This window comes from Oncorhynchus tshawytscha, linkage group LG05 (assembly GCF_018296145.1).
Source record: "Oncorhynchus tshawytscha isolate Ot180627B linkage group LG05, Otsh_v2.0, whole genome shotgun sequence".
In the NCBI taxonomy this organism is placed as follows: Eukaryota; Metazoa; Chordata; class Actinopteri; order Salmoniformes; family Salmonidae; genus Oncorhynchus; species Oncorhynchus tshawytscha.
Genome location: NC_056433.1, coordinates 51899049 through 51918615, shown reverse-complemented (window position 1 = coordinate 51918615; position 19567 = coordinate 51899049). Strand labels below are relative to the sequence as shown.

The following is a 19567-nucleotide window of genomic DNA, read 5'->3' as shown; positions in this document are numbered from 1 at the left end:
GAAAGTATTCAAACCCCTTCACTTTTTCCACATTGTTACGTTACAGCCTTATTCTAAAATGTATTCAATTGTTTTCCCCCCCTCAAATCTACACACAACCCCCCATAATGGAAAAGCAAAAACAGGTTTTTATACATTTTTGCAAATGTATAAAAAATGAAACTGAAATATCACAATAAAATAAGTATGCAGAGCCTTAACCCAGTACTTTGTTGAAGCACCTTTTGGCAGCGATTACAGCCTCGAGTCTTCTTGGGTATGACACTACAAGCTTGGCACACCGGTATTTGGGGAGTTTCTTCCATTCTTCTCTGTAGATCCTCTCAAGCTCTGTCAGGTTGGATGGGATTGTCACTGCACTGGTATTTTCAGGCCTCTCCAGAGATGTTAGATCGGGTTCAAGTCCGGGCTCTGGCTGGGACACTCAAGGACATTCAGAGACTTGTCCTGAAGCCACTCCTGCTTAGGATCGTTGTCTTGTTGAACGGTGAACCTTCGCCACAGTCTGAGGTCCTGATAGTTCTGGAGCAGGTTTTCATCAAGGATCTCTGTACTTTGCTCCGTTAATCTTTCCCTCGATCCTGACTAGTCTCCCAGTCCCTGCAGCTGAAAAACATCCCCACAGCATGATGCTACCACCACCATGCTTCAATGTAGGGATGGTATTGGCCAGGTGATGAGATGTGCCTGGTTTCCACCAGATGTGATGCTTGGCATCCAGGCCAAAGAGTTCATCTTGGTTTCATCAGACCAGAGAACCTTGTTTCTCATGGTCTGAGAGTCCTTTAGGTGCCTTTTGGCAAACTCCAAGCGGGCTGTCATGTGCCTTTTACTGAGGAGTGTCTTTTGTCTGGACACTTTACCATAAATGCCTGATTGGTGGAGTGCTGCAGAGATGGGGACAACTTTCCAGAAGGACAACCATTTCCACAGAGGAACTCTGGAGCTCTGTCAGAGTGACCATCGGGTTCTTGGTCACCTCCCTGACCAAGGCCCTTCTCCCCCGGGTGGCCAGCTCTAGGATGAGTCTTGGTGGTTCCAAACTTCTTCCATTTAAGAATGATGGAGGCCACTGTGTTCTTGGGGACCTTCAATGTTGCAGACATTTTTTGGTACCCTTCCCCAGATCTGTCCCTCGACACAATCCTGTTTCGGAGCTCTACGGACAATTCCTTTGACTTCATGGCTTGGTTTTTGATCTGACATGTACTGTCAACTGTGGGACCTTATATAGACAGGTGTGTGCCTTTCCAAATCATGTCCAATGAATTAAATTTACCACAGGTGGACTCCAAGTTGTAAAAACATCTCAAGGATGATCGATTGAAACAGGATACACATGAGCTCAATTTCGAGTCTCATAGTAAAGGGTCTGAATACTTAAGTAAATAAGGTATTTTTGTTTTTTATTTAATACATTTGCAACATTTTCTAAAAATCTGTTTTTACTTTTTCATTATGGGGTATTGTGTGTATATTGATGAGCTAAAATATATATTTATTTAATTTTAGAATAAGGCCATAACTGTGCGGGCCTGGGCAACTCCAGTCCTCGGGGCCAGATTGGTGTCAGACATTTGCCCCAGTCACAGCTAATGATCTTCAGTTTAGAATGCAATTAGTTTAAATCATATGTGTTTGCTAGGGATGGGGGAAAAGTCTATCAGGCCCTCGAGGACTGGAATTACCCGGGTCTGCGTAACGTGACAAAATGTGGAAAAGTGAAGGAGCCTGAATACTTTCCGAACACACTGTACATATAGAACCAAACGGAAGTAAACTGATTATAAACGGAATCGCGACGTACCTGAATTTGTTCAATAGAAACTCTCGTTTTCCGTTTGGAATTAACTATTTCTGTTGCAAAAGGTTTAGCAACAGACCCCAGCAGCCCTGAAGGGCGCTGTGTAATCACGTGGGTCGCGCGTCAGCCATTCTACGTTTTCATACCACTACATTCGGATCTACAACCAGAGCTAAGAGGGCGGGAATGGTCGAATGGAATTATAGAATCATACGTCAGGTTTCCTTGGAGAACAACATACATTTTGAAAAGTAGTGATATTTTAGGAGCCGTATCACTAGCGCATTTTGGAATTGTTTTTATTTTGTAAAAATGTGGCTAATGTAATCTAGCTTGCACATAATTTATCTAACAATGACAATTGGAAGTATTCTATTTTAATCAAGCTATAGGGTTATTCACCCATTTTGGACATGATGATGGACAACGGAGACTTCACTAACACTCTCCACATATTTGAGGACCTGCCTTGCAAGGTTTGTTGTCCTCTCATCAAAACTTTGTTCATTAGCAAATATGTTTATTTGATATGTATCTTACTTAGTAACTGTATCTGGTTTGTTCCAGGGTCTTGGAGACAAAATATCAAATGCAAGCAATAGTAGATGCTCAAGTCCAGCATATGGAGTTCCTAGTGATGAGGGAAATCAACCCAGTGGTAAAACTAACATTGAATTGTATTTGGGCCTTTTGGATACAATTCTACAAATGCATATAACAAATATTTAAAAAATCTAATGTTAAAGTTGTCTGCTAATTCACTCTTTTATTTACTAGAATCCCATTCCGATATAATAAGACAGCTTCATGATGAAATAGACCGGTCCAAAATGTCATACAAAGAAGTAGAGGCGATGGTCCAAGCCCACATGAAGGTATGATGATGATGCATAGTAGCAAATTACTGTTTGACTTCTTTAAAAAAAACGGTTTTCTTTAGTATCCAGTAATATTTTGTGTTCTCAGCCTATTTTGGATCAAATTCGTTCAGATGCATGTAAATTGGTGATTAAGTCATCAGCATTGGAGGATGGCTGTCACAGGAAAGACCAGCAGGACAGACACATTCTCTTACACATCCCCTCCCTCCAAGAGCTCCTTTTGAAATTAGCCTTTACAAAAAACTCGGTAGGTACTCTGGATATGTTTCCCTCTTGATTTAGGACTGTGTTTTTGAATGTGAGGCTATAGGATCATTTCCATAGTCATATATGACCATCATGCATGTAACCTCTGTGCTTTGTTTGACTGAAGGATGACGTGCAGAGTTACCTGATCTCGTCCGACCGAACATTCCTACTCTCTGAGAACGATGCCCTGAAAATGGAGCTCAGAGATGCCAAGTCTCGACATGAGACTGTGATGAAGAGCCTGCACCTTTCCCTTCACTCTGCTGAACAAGAAAATAAGAGCTCCAAGCTCACACTCCAGCAGAACCTCAGACTTTCTGAGGGCAAGGTAAACTCCATGGAGCAGAAACTCAAGGAGTTTGAAGGACAGGTCCTGTCCTTGCAGCACAATCTCATGGCCTCTAATGAAAGGACTCAGAGTCTGCAGAAAACCCTCCGGTTCTCTGACAATAGGCTCCAGTCCCTTCAGCAGGACCTGGACGAGTCTGAGAAGAGAGGCCAAAGCCTGCAGAAAATCCTTGGGGACTCCCAAGAGAGGAACCAGACTCTGCAACATAACCTGGCTTCCTTTGAGAAGAACAACCAGTGCCTTAGCCAGAACCTTAGCGCTTCAGAGAAAAAAGTTGACTTCCTTCAGCACAGTAACTGGAAGTCTGAGGAGAGGGTCAAGTCTCTGCAGCAGACCCTCGGCTCTTCTGAGGGAAAGGTCTCTCTCCTGCAGCAGAGCCTGAAGTCTTCAGAGGAGAAGGTCTTATCCCTCCAACATGACCATTGGGCCTTGGATGAGAGAGCCCAGTCCCTGCAGCAGAGCCTCAACTCCTCAGAGGAAAAGCTCCAGTCGACACAACATTGGCTCAAGGCTACAGATGAGAAAGCCAAAGCCCTGAAAGAAGCTCTCAGATCTTCAGAGGAGAAGACCCAGTCCTTACAGGAGGCCATGGGGGTCAGTGAGAGCTGGATCAGGGCAACCAAGGCCCAGCAGCAGTCTCTGGAGAAATGCAAAGAGGAGCTGGAGGAGAGGATCAAGAGTTTGATGCAGAGTCTCCGGGCCACTGAGGGGGAGCACCACAGCACAGTGCAGGACCTGCAGGTGGGTCTTCAGAGTGCCAGGGAGAAGGTGGAGATTCTGCAGGATGCACTGAACAGGACTGAGTCTGGGCATGTGAAGGAGGTGGGGCAGCTTCAAGAGAAACTGAACAGAGCTGCAAAAAAATTGTCTTCAAGAGAGCAGGCGCTGCACAGCCAGAGTGAGTGAAATTAATCATTTTGCTTCGTCAATGTGAAAATCCACCAAAATAATGTTTAAGATTATATCAGATGTTTCCCTTTAGCTGTGTAAACCTGATTTTATATTGGTTCTGTTAGTTGCTGCCTTGAACACTAAATTGCTGGAGGAGCAGTCAAAGGCAAGCAAGGACCTTGAAAGATCCATTAGATATGAGAAAGAGCTGCAAGACACTGTCAAGATTCTCAGGTAAACACCAGCACACACACAGACTTTCCTTTATTGACACAAATCGTCACCCTAGCCAATGGTTGGACATTACTCACTCCCTTATGTCCCCTTTCTCCACTCTGACAGGAAGAAGCTGAGAACTCAAACTGAGGAGAAGGGGTTTGCTCTGAATAGCCTGAGAATGCGTCAGAAGGACCTGGCGGATGTACAGCGCCACCTGCAGGCAGACCTGCTGAGGTGCAGCCAGTTCTGTGGCAAGGAGAAGGGACCGCAGTACTTAGCCCCCCGCAAGGGTGGCCTGAAGGAGGAGTTCTTCCACCTGAGAACCAGCCTGCACTCCATCCTGGAGAAGGAGGCTGGGAGAGACGACCCAGGGAGGCAAGACTGGGTGCAGGTGTTAGACGAGATCAAGGACTGGGAGAAAAGGGCAGAAAAACAGGTGAGACTGTAAATAATGGACAATCGATACACATTGGTATATTTTGCTGACGGCACAGTTGCTCAGACTAAAGAATCACTTTCAGTGTATTGCTACTATACCTGTTACATTACCTTAGTAGCATAATGTAATGAAGAAGCGCAGCTGAGGTTTCATAGTCCACAGAAAACTTAGAATTTCTGCATCAGTATTGCAATTTGACAAAGTTGTTGGCTTTATGTACCTTTTTTTCTGCAGGTGGACAGTTTAGATTCTCTGCAGAGTCCCCAGCTGCTGGAAGAAGGAGGGGATGAAAGGTACCAATATAGAGCAGGAGCATGGAAAAGTGGAGCACCACCCTCCATCCGTTCCCCTTCTGCTGTGACGATTTCCCAGAGGAACCTCTCTACGAGGCCTGCTTCTCCATATCCCTATGGGTAGTCTAATCCGCATCTCTGCATAGATTTCATAGTTTAGCCCAGATCTTTTCTTTTCATGCTCAATTTGTTGTCTCCCAAATTGCTGTCTCCTGGGAGAGTGGATAGAAGGTTCTGGGGTTTTATGCTTTTATGCTTTTACATTATTGAGTGCCATTACAGATCTGTATGTATTGTTTAGTCATTTTTTCTTCACAGGCAATATTTAGGCCAGGAGAAGAGGCTTGGGTCTAGCTCCCTCCGTGGGTTGAATGATTCTGAAGGCATGCAGCATTTACTAACAATCCAAAAAAGACTGAAGAACCTCCAGTCAGGTAAAAAGCAATCACGTTAAGCTATCACAAAGAGAATATGTAGATGACATACATCCATTGACCTCTTCGTAGACAGGCTCCACCCCGTCGTCAATTCCAGGTCAGTCATAACAATGGAACTTTTTGATAGGAATAAAGGATTCACAAAATTAAGAGACCATTGAATTACAGAAAAGTATATTTTACTAATTATATGGCCTGATATCCCATTGTTTTGCTTTCGTTTACACAACAAAAGCTTAGAGGCCTTCATTATGACAGAAGTAAGCCAAATGTTTGCCCTTGTTCTGGCATTTGTTCCACCAAATTATTTGGTTAATAATTTTAGACTATGAATTGAACTTCCCGCTGAATTGTAAGTTATGAATGCAGTATGAATTTGTTTTGTCTTAGTTGAATTCCAGAGGAATATCAAGGGTTTACTCCGGACGTCATAGCACCAGCAGCGAGACCCTTTTGGACCATTGAATTACTTTACAACTGAGGGAAACCCCATTTTAAAATACCAGACAATTTGAGAATTGTTAAAATAATCTGAATGAATTCATGGCAAATAAATCATTGGTTCTTGTCCATTTTTGTTTGTTGTCTTTTATTTTCAATAATAAGATCACATTCCTAAGCCACCAAATTCATGTATGAACTGAAATACTGACATTGTGGAAAAAATGATTGCTCAATCCACATTCCCTAGAATGTAGACTTGCAGAGGTTTTTTTCTCCATCTGATCACTCCCCTACCCATGGCCATTGGTCAATATTACATGGTGAAGGGTATTATTTGTCAATGTATCTATCAATTAACAGAGATGTACCTCTAATTGGTCAAAGCAGTTGTCCCTCAGCTCACGTGCGTATTCCTTCCCGAGACTATTTTACTGCATTTATGAGTCCGGAGACTTTCCTTGGCAGTCTAATATTTTCATAAAGTGGGAATCGTCAAAATGGGAACCCGAGACGACGAATACGACTATCTATTCAAAGGTAAGAGGCGCTCCAGAAGTTTAGTAGTTAGGGGACCATTTACTTGTTTTCTCAGTAGTTGAAGTTCAAAGCAGATGATGACGTCTCCACTGCCTTATAATTTACTGCTCAGCCAGCTAACGTTAGCCAAACTAGCCTGCTAACCTGTTAGCAGGCTAGCTAACAAGCGGTTATCTGGCATAATAAGCGTCTCATCACCATTTTAGTTTGCTAGCTAACGTAAGCTACATATAGACAATGTGGAGAAAAATAGCTATTAGTTATAAACGTTTATAAGATTTAGCTAGTTCTCCTTTATTCTACTGGAGTGGATAGCAAACAGCTAACGTTAACTAGCAAACTATGTAACGTTAGTTTGCTAATGTATGACAATCAGTTGGTATGAGCACAGATATTAATATTTGGTTTTATGTTAGCCAAAGCCACTGGCGATGTGCTAGACTAGTCATAACAGACTGCAGTATATTGGTACCTACGATTTTAGTATAGCTTGGTCACCACTTGTCTGAAATATGAAGAACCATTATGACTGAACGTCTGTATCCAATATATGAAATGTTTTCTCTCACAAGTAACTTTGCCCAAAGGGAGTGAACATTATTTATAATAAGGGTTACATGAAGAAAAACTGACCTTTTTGTAAATTAAAATTAATTTGCTTATGTAAACAAGTGACCATCCCCTATACCCAAAATAATAATTAAAATAAAGTGGATTCCAGAGATCATGTTAACCCCTCACTTCTTGGACAGGCCAGAGCCTTAGATATGCACTTTTAGCAACTGTTCGTCATCCGGTAAGCATCACATGGCAACGCAGGAATTTTGATAGCGCATAGGGCTGTAGACCAGGGTGTGGGTTCGCCTACCGCCGTGGACAAGAGTAGGGGTGGAAATATGTATTTTACAGTAAAACATTGCATGAACCTGTCATTGTATTTGCAGGTCAGAGAAAAAATATGCATTCTATAAACATTTCGTGCGGTTCTACGTCATTTTAAATATTAGCAGAATATTTTTATTATGAACTGGGTGGTTCGAGCCCTGAATGCTTTTCAGAATCAAAGTTTATTTGTCACGTGCGCTGAATACAACAGGTGTAGTAGACCTTACAGTGAAACGCTTACTTACAGGCTCTAACCAATAGTGCAAAAAAGGTATTAGGTGAACAATAGGTAAGTAAAGAAATAAAACAACAGTAAAAGGACAGTGAAAAAAACCGTAGGGAGGCTATATACAGTAGCGAGGCTACATACAGGCAGGCACTGGTTAGTCGGGCTGATTGAGGTAGTATGTAGAAATGGTTAGTGACTATGCATATATGATAAACAGAGAGTAACAATAGCGTAAAAGAAGGGGTGGCTGGACACAATGCAGATAGCCCGGTTAGCCAATGTGCGGGGGGGCGGCACTGGTTGATCGGGCCAATTGTGGTAGTATGTACAATGAATGTATAGTAGTGACTGTGCATAAATGATAAACGGAGAGTAGCATCAGCGTAAAAGAGGGGGTGGGGGGGGGGCCACATTGCAAATAGTCCAGGTAGCCATTTGTTTACCTGTTCGGGATTCTCATGGCTTGGGGGTAAAAACTGTTGAAGCCTTGTTGTCTTAGACTCGGCACTTCAGTACTGCTTTCCAAATCAAATCAAATCAAATCAAATTTTATTTGTCACATACACATGGTTAGCAGATGTTAATGCGAGTGTAGCGAAATGCTTGTGCTTCTAGTTCCGACAATGCAGTAATAACGAGCAAGTAATCTAACTAACAATTCCAAAAAAAAAAAAAACTACTGTCTTATACACAGTGTAAGGGGATAAAGAATATGTACATAAGGATATATGAATGAGTGATGGTACAGAGCAGCATAGGCAAGATACAGTAGATGATATCGAGTACAGTATATACATATGAGATAAGTATGTAAACCAAGTGGCATGCAGTGGTGGAGAGAACAGTCTATGGCTGGGGTCTTTGACACTTTTTAGGGCCTTCCTCTGACACTGCCTGGTGTAGAGGTCCTGGATGGCAGGCAGCTTAGCCCGTCCTGGATGGCAGGCAGCTTAGCCCCAGTGATGTACTGGGCCATGTGTACTACCCTCTGTAGAGCCTTGCTGTTGGAGGCGGAGCAATTGCCGTACCAGGCAGTAGTGCAACAGTAATGCTCTCTATGTTGCAGCTGTAGAACCTTTTGAGGATCTGAGGACCCAGAGGGGGAATAGGCTTTGTTGTGCCCTCTTCACGACTATCTTGGTATGTTTGGACCATTCTAGATTGTTGGTGATGTGGACACCAAGGAACTTGACCTGCTCCACTACAACCCTGTCCTCCTTTTCCTGTAATCCACAATCATCCCCTTCTCCACCATCTCCTGATTGGCTGACAACCGTGGTATATCCGACCGTATACCACGGGTATGACAAAGGATTTCTTTTTACGGCTCTAATTACCTTGGTAACCAGTTTATAGTAGCAATAAGGCACCTCAGGATTTGTGATATATGGCCAGTATACCAAGGCTAAGGGCTGTGTCCAGGAACTCCCGTGTTGCGTCGTGGATAAGAACAGCCCTTAGCCCATGGTATATTGGCCATATACCACACCCCTTCGGGCCTTATTGCTTAAATACTTCAGAAATTACAGGCTAAGAATGGACAGAGAGGCCTATTAGTTAATCTTATCATATTTCTCCAATGCCAAATCTGTGTTTTGTTTGCAATGAAACTGTCCCTGTTTGCAAATAATTACATCTGAGAAATCATTAGGAATCTGAGCATGTTACTTTCAAAAGTTATGTCTACCTTTTCACCCCAGACAATAGGTCTACCGACTCAGAAAAATGTACGCTTTAACTGCTGGCTACTGTTCTTCCGTGGCATAACCCAACGAGAGAAGATACGCAAGTGTTTCCCTAAAAGCTGTCTGGGTTTAAGAATCTACTATTGTACAGAAAGTGAATAGCTTAATCAGTTGATAGTGACAGAATTAGATTACTTCCCAAGCAAAGTCTGTTTTTTTTGTCTCCTCGGCTATAGAAGGTTGTAGCTCAGCCTCAATGTCAATGAAATGACACAATGATATTTCCATATAAATCGGAGTCACATCTTTCCCTGTATTTTACAGCTTGTTTCTAGCATACAGCATCAGGGACCAAAGCGCTCTTATAGATCATTTTATATACAGTGCATTCGGAAAGTATTCAGACCTCTTGACTTTTTCCACATTTTGTTACGTTACAGCAGGTTTTTTATTTTTTATTCTGTTTTCCTGGGACCCAAGCTTATGAAAACATGCAACTATTTGTACATTTTGGTACATTTCATTGCCCTTATGCCTAAAACAAATGCAGTATTGACAAATTACAATAAAATGAAATGCGCAGATAAATAGCTATTCATGTGTATTTTTCCCCAATAGAAACACTCTCATATATCTGTCTAGGTTGGAACTGTTGCAGTTAAAATACAATAAATCATTTTCATTCTGACCCAGAAAAAACTGACTGATCACATCTCACAGATGTATAACAGAACACACACAGGCTCAGTTTTTGATAGTGCAACCCTAAATAACAGTACAGATGAAAAATTGTCAGGCCGATTGTACATCTTGCTGTAGAAATGTTCTGATCCGGCCTGGATCACATCTACTGCTTTCTCAGTCAGACAGGAGAACGCTTCCTGCTGTAGATGAGCAACCCAGAACTATGAGTGTTTGCCTCAAAATGCATCTTGCTTCAAATCAAATTTTATTGGTCACATACACGTGTTTAGCAGATGTTATTGCGGGTGTAGCGAAATACCTGTTTCTAGCTCCGACAGTGCAGTAATATCTAACAGTTTCACAACATATACCCAATAAACACAAATCTAAGTAAAGGAATGAAATTAAGAATATATGGATGAGCAATGAGCGGCAAAGACTTAAGATACAGTAGAATGGAATACAGTATATACATGAGATGAGTAATGCAAAATATGTAAACATTATTAAAGTGACTAGTGTTCCTTTTATTAAAGTGGCCAATGATTTCAAGTCTATGTATATAGGCAGCAGCCTCTGTGCTAGTGATGGCTATTTAACAGTCTGATGGCCTTGAGATAAAAGCTGTTTTTCACTCTCTCGGACCCAGCATTGATGCCCCTATACTGACCTCGCCTTCTGGCTGATAGCGGGGTGAACAGTCAGTGGCTCGGATGGTTGTTGTCCTTGATAATCTTTTTTTTGCCTGTGACATCGAGTGCTGTAGGTGTCCTGGAGGGCAGGTAGTTTGCCCCCGGTGATGCGTTGGGCAGACCGCACTACACTCTGGAGAGCCCTGCGGTTGCGGGCGGTGCATTTGCTGTACCAGGCAGTGATACAGCCCGACAGGATGCTCTCAATTGTGCATCTGTAAAAGTTTGAAGGTTTTAGTTATTTTATTCAGCCTCCTGAGGTTGAAGAGGTGGTGTTGTGCCTTCTTCACCACACTGTCTGTGTGGGTGGACCGTTTCAGTGATGTGTATGCCGAGGAACTTGAAGCTTTCCACCTTCTCCACTGCGGTCCCGTCGATGTGGATAGGGGGGTGCTCCCTCTGCTGTTTCCTGAAGTCCATGATCATCTCCTTTGTTTTGTTGACATTGGGTGAGAGGTTATTTTCCTCCTCCCTGTAGGTTGTCTCATTGTTGGTAATCAAGCCTACTGCTGTTGTGTCGTCTGCAAACTTGATGATTGAGTTGGAGGCGTGTGTCCACACAGTCATGGGTGAACAGAGAGTACAGGAGAGGACTGAGCACACACCCTTGTGGGGCCCCAGTGTTGAGGATCAGCGGAGTGGAGGTGTTGTTTCCTACCTTCACCACCTGGGGGGCGGCCCGTCAGGAAGTCCAGGACCCAGTTGCACAGGGCGGGGTTCAGACCTGGCAGTGCCTCGAGCTTAATGATGAACTATGGTGTTGCATGCTGAGCTATAATCAATGAACAGCATTCTTACCATCACCTTATTCCAGTTCAGAATAAAAATTATTCATTGTACAGTTGAATACACCTTAGCCAAATACATTTAAACTTAGTTTTTCACATTCCTGACATTTAATCCTAGTAAAAATTCACTGTCTTAGGTCAGTTAGGATCACCACTTTATTTTAAGAATGTGACATGTCATAATAGTAGAGTGATTTATTTCAGCTTTTATTTCTTTCGTAACATTCCTAGTGGGTCAGAAGTTTACATATACTCAATTAGTATTTGGTAGCATTGCCTTTAAATTATTCAACTTGGGTCAAATGTTTCGGGTAGCCTTCCACAAGCTTCCCACAATAGGTTGGGTGAATTTTGGCCCATTCCTCCTGACAGAGCTGGTGTAACTGAGTCAGGTTTGTAGGCCTCCTTGCTTGCACATGCTTTTTCAGTTCTGCCCACACATTTTCTATAGGCTTGAGGTCAGGGCATTGTGATGGCCACTCCAATACCTTGACTTTGTTGTCCTTAAGCCATTTTGCCACAACTTTGGAAGTATGCTTGGGGTCATTGTACATTTGGAAGACCCATTTGCGACCAAGCTTTAACTTCCTGACTGACGTCTTGAGATGTTGCTTCAATATATCCACGTAATTTTCCATCCTCATGATGCCATGTATTTTGTGAAGTGCACCAGTCCCTCCTGCAGCAAAGCACCCCCACAGCATGATGCTGCCACCCCCGTGCTTCACAATTGCAAGCCTCTCCCTTTTTCCTCCAAACGTAATGGTGGTCATTATGGCCAAACGGTTCTATTTTTGTTTCATCAGACCAGAGGACATTTCTCCAAAAAGTACGATCTTTGTCCCCATATGCAGTTGCAAACTGTAGTCTGGCTTCTTTATGGCGGTTTTGGAGCAGTGGCTTCTTCCTTGCTGAGCGGCCTTTCAGGTTATGTTGATATAGGACTCATTTTACTGTGGCTATAGTTACTTTTCCTCCAGCATCTTCACACGGTCCTTTGCTGCTGTTCTGGGATTGATTTGCACATTCTCTTGGAGACAGAACGCGTCTCCTACCTGAGCGGCTGCGTGGTTCGCGTCTCCTACCTGAGCGGCTACGTGGTTCTATGGTGTTTATACTTGCGTACTATTGGAAATTGCTCCCAAGGATGAACCAGACTTGTGGAGGTCTACAATTTTTTTCTGAGGTCTTGGCTGATTTATTTTGATTTTCCCATGGTGTCAAGCAAAAAGGCACTGAGTTTGAAGGTAGGCCTTGAAATACATCCACAGGTACACCTCCAATTATGTCAATTAGCTTATCAGAAGCTTCTAAAGCCATGACATTTTCTGGAATTTTCCTAGCTGTTTGAAGGCACAGTCAACTTAGTGTATGTAAACATCTGACCCACTGGAATTGTGATACACTGAAATAATCTGTCTAAACAATTGTTGGAAAAATTACTTGTCATGCACAAAGTAATCCTAACCGACTTGCCAGAACTATAGTTTGTTAACAAGAAATGTGTAGAGTGGTTGAAAAACGAGTTTAAATGACTCCAACCTAAGTCTATTTAAACTTCCAAATTCAACTGTATATCTCTCAGCAAAAAAAAGAAATGTCCTCCCACTGTTTATTTTCAGCAAACTCAACCTCTCTAGGATAGGGGACTCTTGCGTCCCACTTGGCCAAAAGCCAGGGAAAATGCAGCGCAGCAAATTCAAATAAAATTATATTAAAAAATCAAACTTTCATTAAATCACACATGTAAGATACTAAATTAAAGCTACACTCGTTGTGAATCCAGCCAACATGTCAGATTTTAAAAAGGCTTTTCGGCGAAAGCATAAGCAGCTATTATCTGATGATAGCACAACAGTAAACAAAGAGTAGCATATTTCAACCCTGCAGGCGCTACACAAAACACAGAAATAAAATATAAAAAATGCCTTACCTTTGACGAGCTTCTTTTGTTGGCACTCCAATATGTCCCATAAACATCACAATTGGTCATTTTGTTCAATGAATCCGTCCATATATATCCAAAATGTCCATTTATTTGGCGCGTTTGATCCAGAAAAAAAACTGCTTCCAATTTGCGCAACGTCACTACAAAATATCTCAAAAGTTTCCTGTAAACTTTGCCAAAACATTTCAAACTACTTTTGTAATACAACTTTAGGTATTTTTAAACGTTAATAAATTGATAAATTGAAGACGGGTCTATCTGTTTTCAATACAGGAAGACAACAAACCAACGCTACTTTTCAAGTCTTGCGCAACTCTCAACAGTGTTACCCAGTTCCTAGATGGCCGTACTTCTTCATTGCACAAAGGAATAGCCTCAACCCGAATTCCAAAGACTGGTGACATCCAGTGGAAGTGGTAGGAACTGCAAACAAGTGCCTAAGGAATATCGTTTCCCAATGAGAACTCACTGAACAGACAGAGACCTCAACAAAAAAAAATCTGAATGGTTAGTCCTTGGGGTTTTGCCCGCTACGTAAGTTCTGTTATACTCACAGACATGATTCAAACAGTTTTATAGACGTCAGTGTTTTCTATCCAAATCTACTAATGATATGCATATCTTATATTCTTGGCATGAGTAGCAGGAAGTTGAAATTGGGCACGCTATTTATCCAAAAGTGAAAATGCTGCCCCCTCTACCTTAAGAAGTTGTATGAACATAAGATTCAACAACTGAGATGTAAACTGAACAAGTTCCACAGACATGTTACTAACAGAAATGGAATAATGTGTCCCTGAACAAAGGGGAGGTCAAAATTTAAAAAATTTAAAGTCAGCGTCTGTTGTAGCCACCAGCTGCATTAAGTACTGCAGTATAAATCAAATCAAATTTATTTATATAGCCCTTCGTACATCAGCTGATGTCTCAAAGTGCTGTACAGAAACCCAGCCTAAAACCCCAAACGGCAAGCAATGCAGGTGTAGAAGCACGGTGGCTAGGAAAAACTCCCTAGAAAGGCCAAAACCTAGGAAGAAACCTAGAGAGGAACCAGGCTATGTGGGGTGGCCAGTCCTCTTCTGGCTGTGCCGGGTGGAGATTATAACAGAACATGGCCAAGATGTTCAAATGTTCATAAATGACCAGCATGGTCGTATAATAATAAGGCAGAACAGTTGAAACTGGAGCAGCAGCACGGTCAGATGGACTGGGGACATCAAGGAGTCATCATGTCAGGTAGTCCTGGGGCATGGTCCTAGGGCTCAGGTCCTCCGAGAGAGAGAAGGAGAGAATTAGAGAACGCACACTTAGATTCACACAGGACACCGAATAGGACAGGAGAAGTACTCCAGATATAACAAACTGACCCTAGCCCCCAGACACAAACTACTGCAGCATAAATACTGGAGGCTGAGACAGGAGGGGTCAGGATACACTGTGGCCCCATCCGAGGACACCCCCGGACAGGGCCAAACAGGAAGGTTATAACCCCATCCACTTTGCCAAAGCACAGCCCCCACACCACTAGAGGGATATCTTCAACCACCAACTATAAGCAACCCTCCTCCTCATGGACTGCACCATATTTGCCAGTTCTTGCTGTGAGATCTTACCCCACTCTTCCACCAAGGCACCTGCAAGTTCCTGGACATTTCTGGGGGGAATGGCCCTAGCCCTCACCCTCCGATCCATCAGGTCCCAGACGTGTTCAATGAGATTGAGATCCGGGCTCCTCGTTGGCCATGGCAGAACATTGACATTCCTGTCTTGCAGGAAATTACACACAGAATGAGCAGTATGGCTGGTAGCATTGTCATGCTGGAGGGTCATGTCAGGATGAGCCTGCAGGAAGGGTACCACATGAGGGAGGAGGATGTCTTCCCTGTAACGCACAATGTTGAGATTGCCTGCAATGACAACAAGCTCAGTCCGATGATGCTGTGACACACCGCCCCAGACCATGACACCATGACGGACCCTCCACATCGATCCCGCTCCAGAGTACAAGCCTTGGTGTAACGATCATTCCTTCAACGATAAACGCAAATCCAACCAGCACTTTTTGCCAGTCCTGTCTGGTCCAGCGGCGGTGGGTTTGTGCCCATAGGTGATGTTGTTGCCAGTGATTGTCTGTTGAGGACTTACCTTACAACAGGCCTACAAGCCCACAATCCAGCTTCTCTCAGCCTATTGTGGACAGTCTGAGCACTGATGCAGGGATTGTGTGTTCCTGGTGTAACTCGGGCAGTTGCTGTTGCCATCCTGTACCTGTCCCGCAGGTGTGATGTTCGGATGTACCAACCCTGTGCAGGTGGGGTTACACGTGGTCTGCCACTGCGAGGACGATCAGCTGTCCGTCCAGTCTCCCTGTATGCGTCTCACAGTACAGACATTGCAATTTATTGCCCTGCCACATCTGCAGTGTGTGCCTCCTAGCAGCATGCCTAAGGCACGTTCAGGCAGATGAGCAGGGACCCTGGGTCTCTTTCTTATGGTGTTTTTCAGAGTCAGTAGAAAGTCCTCTTTAGTGTCCTAAGTTTTCATAACTGTGACCTTAATTGCCTACCGTCTGTATGCTGTTAGTGTCTTAATGACCATTCCACAGTTGCATGTTCATTTAATTGTTTATGGTTCATTGAACATGCATGGGAAACGGTGTTTAAACCCTTTACAATGAAGATCTGTGAAGTGATTTGGATTTTTATTAATTACCTTTGAAAGTCAGGGTCCTGAAAAGGGGACATTTCTTTTTGCTGAGTTATATAATCCTAATAAGCAACTAATTCCAAAACATTGAGAAATATTGGAATTTAATGATTTGCAATTTACATAACCCTCCCCTGGACTGAAATTGAAAAAGCATGACCCTCTCCCATTTTCCTCCCAGGTAATCATTCTGTACATTTTGACCCTTCTAAGTATCTGCACCAGTCATTGTGATTGTATCTATCATGATAGTGGTTAAATGACTAGCTACCAGGAAAAACATGCTCAGTAGATTTGAGCTTCCATTTAGTCATTGTTGAACAAATATAGCTCTGTACTAGTCATCTCTCAACCCCAATCGTTTCCACTGACATAGTAGCTTGTTATTGCAGTTCCAATATTTTATCATTCTTTTGCCAGTGGTGCTGATCGGAGACTCTGGTGTGGGGAAGAGTAACCTACTGTCCCGTTTCACACGGAATGAGTTCAACCTGGAGAGCAAAAGCACCATCGGTGTGGAATTCGCCACCCGCAGCATCCAGGTGGACGGCAAGATGATAAAGGCCCAGATCTGGGATACAGCTGGACAGGAGCGCTACAGAGCCATCACCTCAGCGTGAGTGGAGGAGGGAGCTCACTGCTCAATAATATTAAGGACGCTTGTCTTGCTGTAACCTGCCCTTTATGGAACTAGCATATTTTGATAGTACTGAAACCATTCTGTGAAATCTTTCTCTATCTTAGTCTCACAACCTATGACCTCCTATCCTCCCTGCTCTGTTCCAATCAGGTACTACCGGGGGGCGGTGGGGGCTCTCCTAGTGTACGACATTGCCAAGCATCTAACCTATGAAAACGTGGAGCGCTGGCTGAAGGAGCTGAGGGATCATGCTGATAACAACATCGTCATCATGCTGGTGGGCAACAAGAGTGACCTGCGCCACCTCAGGGCAGTGCCCACGGACGAGGCTCGCGCCTTCGCAGGTAAACTACAAACTCACTGGAGTAGATGACAGCTCACTCTGGGGACAAAGAGAGTTAAGAAGACACCCCTGTTTGTCTCAACTCAATCTTTTCTCTTTTTCTCCCTCAGAAAAGAATACACTATCATTTATTGAGACCTCAGCTTTGGACTCCACTAATGTAGAAGAGGCGTTCAAGAACATCCTCACAGGTAATGGGCAGGGGCCACTACACAAGGCTATTTACATTAATTAGTTTAAAGTCAAATTGTTTGATTTCTTACACATAGATGGAATGGCATATTTAATAATGAGTAACTGATTTATTTGTATTTTCTCCACAGAAATCCACCGAATCGTATCACAGAAGCAGATAGCTGACAGATCAGCACATGACGAGTCTCCAGGCAACAATGTAGTGGACATCAGTGTCCCCCCCACCACCGATGGGCAGAAAAACAAACTACCGTGCTGCCAAAGCCTGTGACCCGCAATACCACCTTCCAACCCCCACCCCTCACTCATCTTTCTTTTGTCCTGGTTGTTGAACTGCTGCGGTCTCTATTCCTCCATGTATTTTAGAAGTCTCCTAGAAAATCAGACTTTCTAGATAAGTCCTTTCTCCCTTTTTTGTCTGTATGCTATCCTTTTCTAACCTCAAAGCTCATGTCTTTTACCAAGTGATAGGATTTTTGTCTATTTTGAATTCAGGCTCTGATCGTGTGACCCAATCCTGTAGAAGGAATGGTGAGAGATCAGTTTGTCCTGTGCTTCTAGTTGCCTTGCTGCTGTCCTCAGTCCATGTCCTGAGTGTGGCATGAAAGGAGCAAGAACAGAGACCTGGGGTAGTGACTGACTTGGGATGATATTAAGTGGGGGGCTTTGTTACGCCTATGGTTCAAAGAGATGCCAAAGTGTGTCTGTGATCATTTTCAATCTAAAATAATCTAATCTAAATAGTAAACTTGCAGAGACACTTTTGTCAAAATGTGGCTTTTTCCAATTGTATCATGCACTTTGTTTCACTATTGTTAGATGCAGCCACTGTGTTCTCTCTGTAATTAGATCATACTATGAATTGATCCAGTAGTCCGACTACAGTTGAAAGCAAACGTAAATATGCATCTTGTGTCCTGCCAATCATTTCAATGGAACTCACCATGTAAAATCAACAACTAATTCCGAAGGACTAACATCTTTTAAATGACAACACATAGTTTACTTGGTTTGAGAGGGGAGGGGGGCTGATATACAGTAACACTCAATATCTAGGGTGGAGGATGTTTTCATTGCTTCACTCTACTCAAACCATTTTGCCTCTAAAATGTAGTTGACAGTGGAATTTTTAAGAAAGGAAGGTTGCTTTTGTATGGTTGGCTATAATGCCTTATGTCTCTCCTTTCTAGTAGATTTGCCTGTAGGTAATTTTCTGTACAGGTCCAACTTTTAAATCAATAAACATGTGTTAATTTGCCTTTTCATCAGGTAGCATTGAAATGGAAATAAACCAAATGAATGTCACTTGTTGACAGACATTTTCTTTGAACATCAAGAGTTTTTCTCTCAAGTCTTATAATGCTGAAACATCCTGCAGAACTTCTAGTGGTGTAGTTAAGTTATAACGTTGAATGTGTGATACAGAACTACATGTTCACATAACTGCTATCAGTAGGACCAATATCTCAATTGCAACTTTAAATTTACACATTTTGAAGAATTGACTGCAAAAAAATTGAGTGCACTGAAATGTTATGGTAGACTTAGTTGAATAAGTTCCAACATGTAACTTCAAAATACTGTACATGCTCACCAGAAGTGTGTTCATTAGATATTAAGTGAATTGCAACTACTTTGATATATTGTCAGAATTGTTATTTTACTTTATGCCTGATTACCTTCAGTCATTAATTTCAGTCGTTCTGAATAGTTGATTTTATTTTAGAAAAAAACATTTTCTTAATCAGATATTTCATTTATTTTAAGTGCAATCCACTATGTAAATATAAATCGCTTAATTTGTGAACGATTAAACGTGGATAAATACATTGACAAACAAAATGTGTGCTTGCTTCTGGTGTTAATTTACATTATTCAAAATAAAGGTGATTTTCTTCCATATGGAAAAATACCTAACTTAATCTGTTTTATTTCACATTCAAATGGGTGAGATATTGAATTTCTATCAGGTTTCTATGTTTAAAATGTTTATATCCTAACAATCCGGAGCTGAATGCCAGCCAACACACAAAAAAATAACTTTGACATCCAGTTGGCGAGAAAGATGACTAACTATGCTGATCGGAAACGCCGTCCGTATGTGAAGGAGGCTACTGTCAAAGACCGTACAGTATTGAAGATCACTGACCAATAATGATGTGAGGCATAAACTGCTTCTCCAATAGAAATCCCGGATCATACTTGAGGTCGATGTCATGGCGACTTTGG

The 19567-nt window shown here is 42.5% G+C and overlaps 2 protein-coding genes across 2 annotated transcripts; both read left to right on the top strand.

Moving 5' to 3' along the window:
• The first annotated feature begins 1830 nt into the window (after positions 1–1830).
• Positions 1831–6104, top strand: LOC112250822 (interaptin-like). The gene is made up of 10 exons (XM_024421283.2): positions 1831–2280; positions 2372–2462; positions 2582–2679; positions 2771–2932; positions 3059–4181; positions 4300–4408; positions 4517–4829; positions 5067–5245; positions 5444–5559; positions 5953–6104. Exons 1-10 carry the CDS (start codon positions 2218–2220, stop codon positions 5994–5996), a joined length of 2298 nt encoding a protein of 765 aa, XP_024277051.1. The 5' UTR covers positions 1831–2217; the 3' UTR covers positions 5997–6104.
• Positions 6105–6391: 287 nt separating this feature from the next.
• Positions 6392–18674, top strand: LOC112250821 (ras-related protein Rab-11B). The gene is made up of 5 exons (XM_024421282.2): positions 6392–6543; positions 16581–16776; positions 16951–17144; positions 17254–17334; positions 17467–18674. The coding sequence occupies exons 1-5, from the start codon at positions 6504–6506 to the stop codon at positions 17607–17609; spliced, it is 654 nt and encodes a 217-aa protein (XP_024277050.1). The 5' UTR covers positions 6392–6503; the 3' UTR covers positions 17610–18674.
• Positions 18675–19567: the final 893 nt, after the last annotated feature.

Excerpts from the sequence above, each read along its gene's own strand:
- LOC112250822 (XM_024421283.2), top strand. The coding sequence starts at position 2,218 with ATGATGATGGACAACGGAGACTTCACTAACACTCTCCACATATTTGAG. Across the intron at positions 2,281-2,371 it reads TTGAGGACCTGCCTTGCAAG|GGTCTTGGAGACAAAATATC; the intron begins GTTTGTTGTCCT and ends GGTTTGTTCCAG. Across the intron at positions 2,933-3,058 it reads TAGCCTTTACAAAAAACTCG|GATGACGTGCAGAGTTACCT; the intron begins GTAGGTACTCTG and ends GTTTGACTGAAG.
- LOC112250821 (XM_024421282.2), top strand. The coding sequence starts at position 6,504 with ATGGGAACCCGAGACGACGAATACGACTATCTATTCAAAG. Across the intron at positions 17,145-17,253 it reads CGAGGCTCGCGCCTTCGCAG|AAAAGAATACACTATCATTT; the intron begins GTAAACTACAAA and ends TTTCTCCCTCAG. Across the intron at positions 17,335-17,466 it reads GTTCAAGAACATCCTCACAG|AAATCCACCGAATCGTATCA; the intron begins GTAATGGGCAGG and ends TTTTCTCCACAG.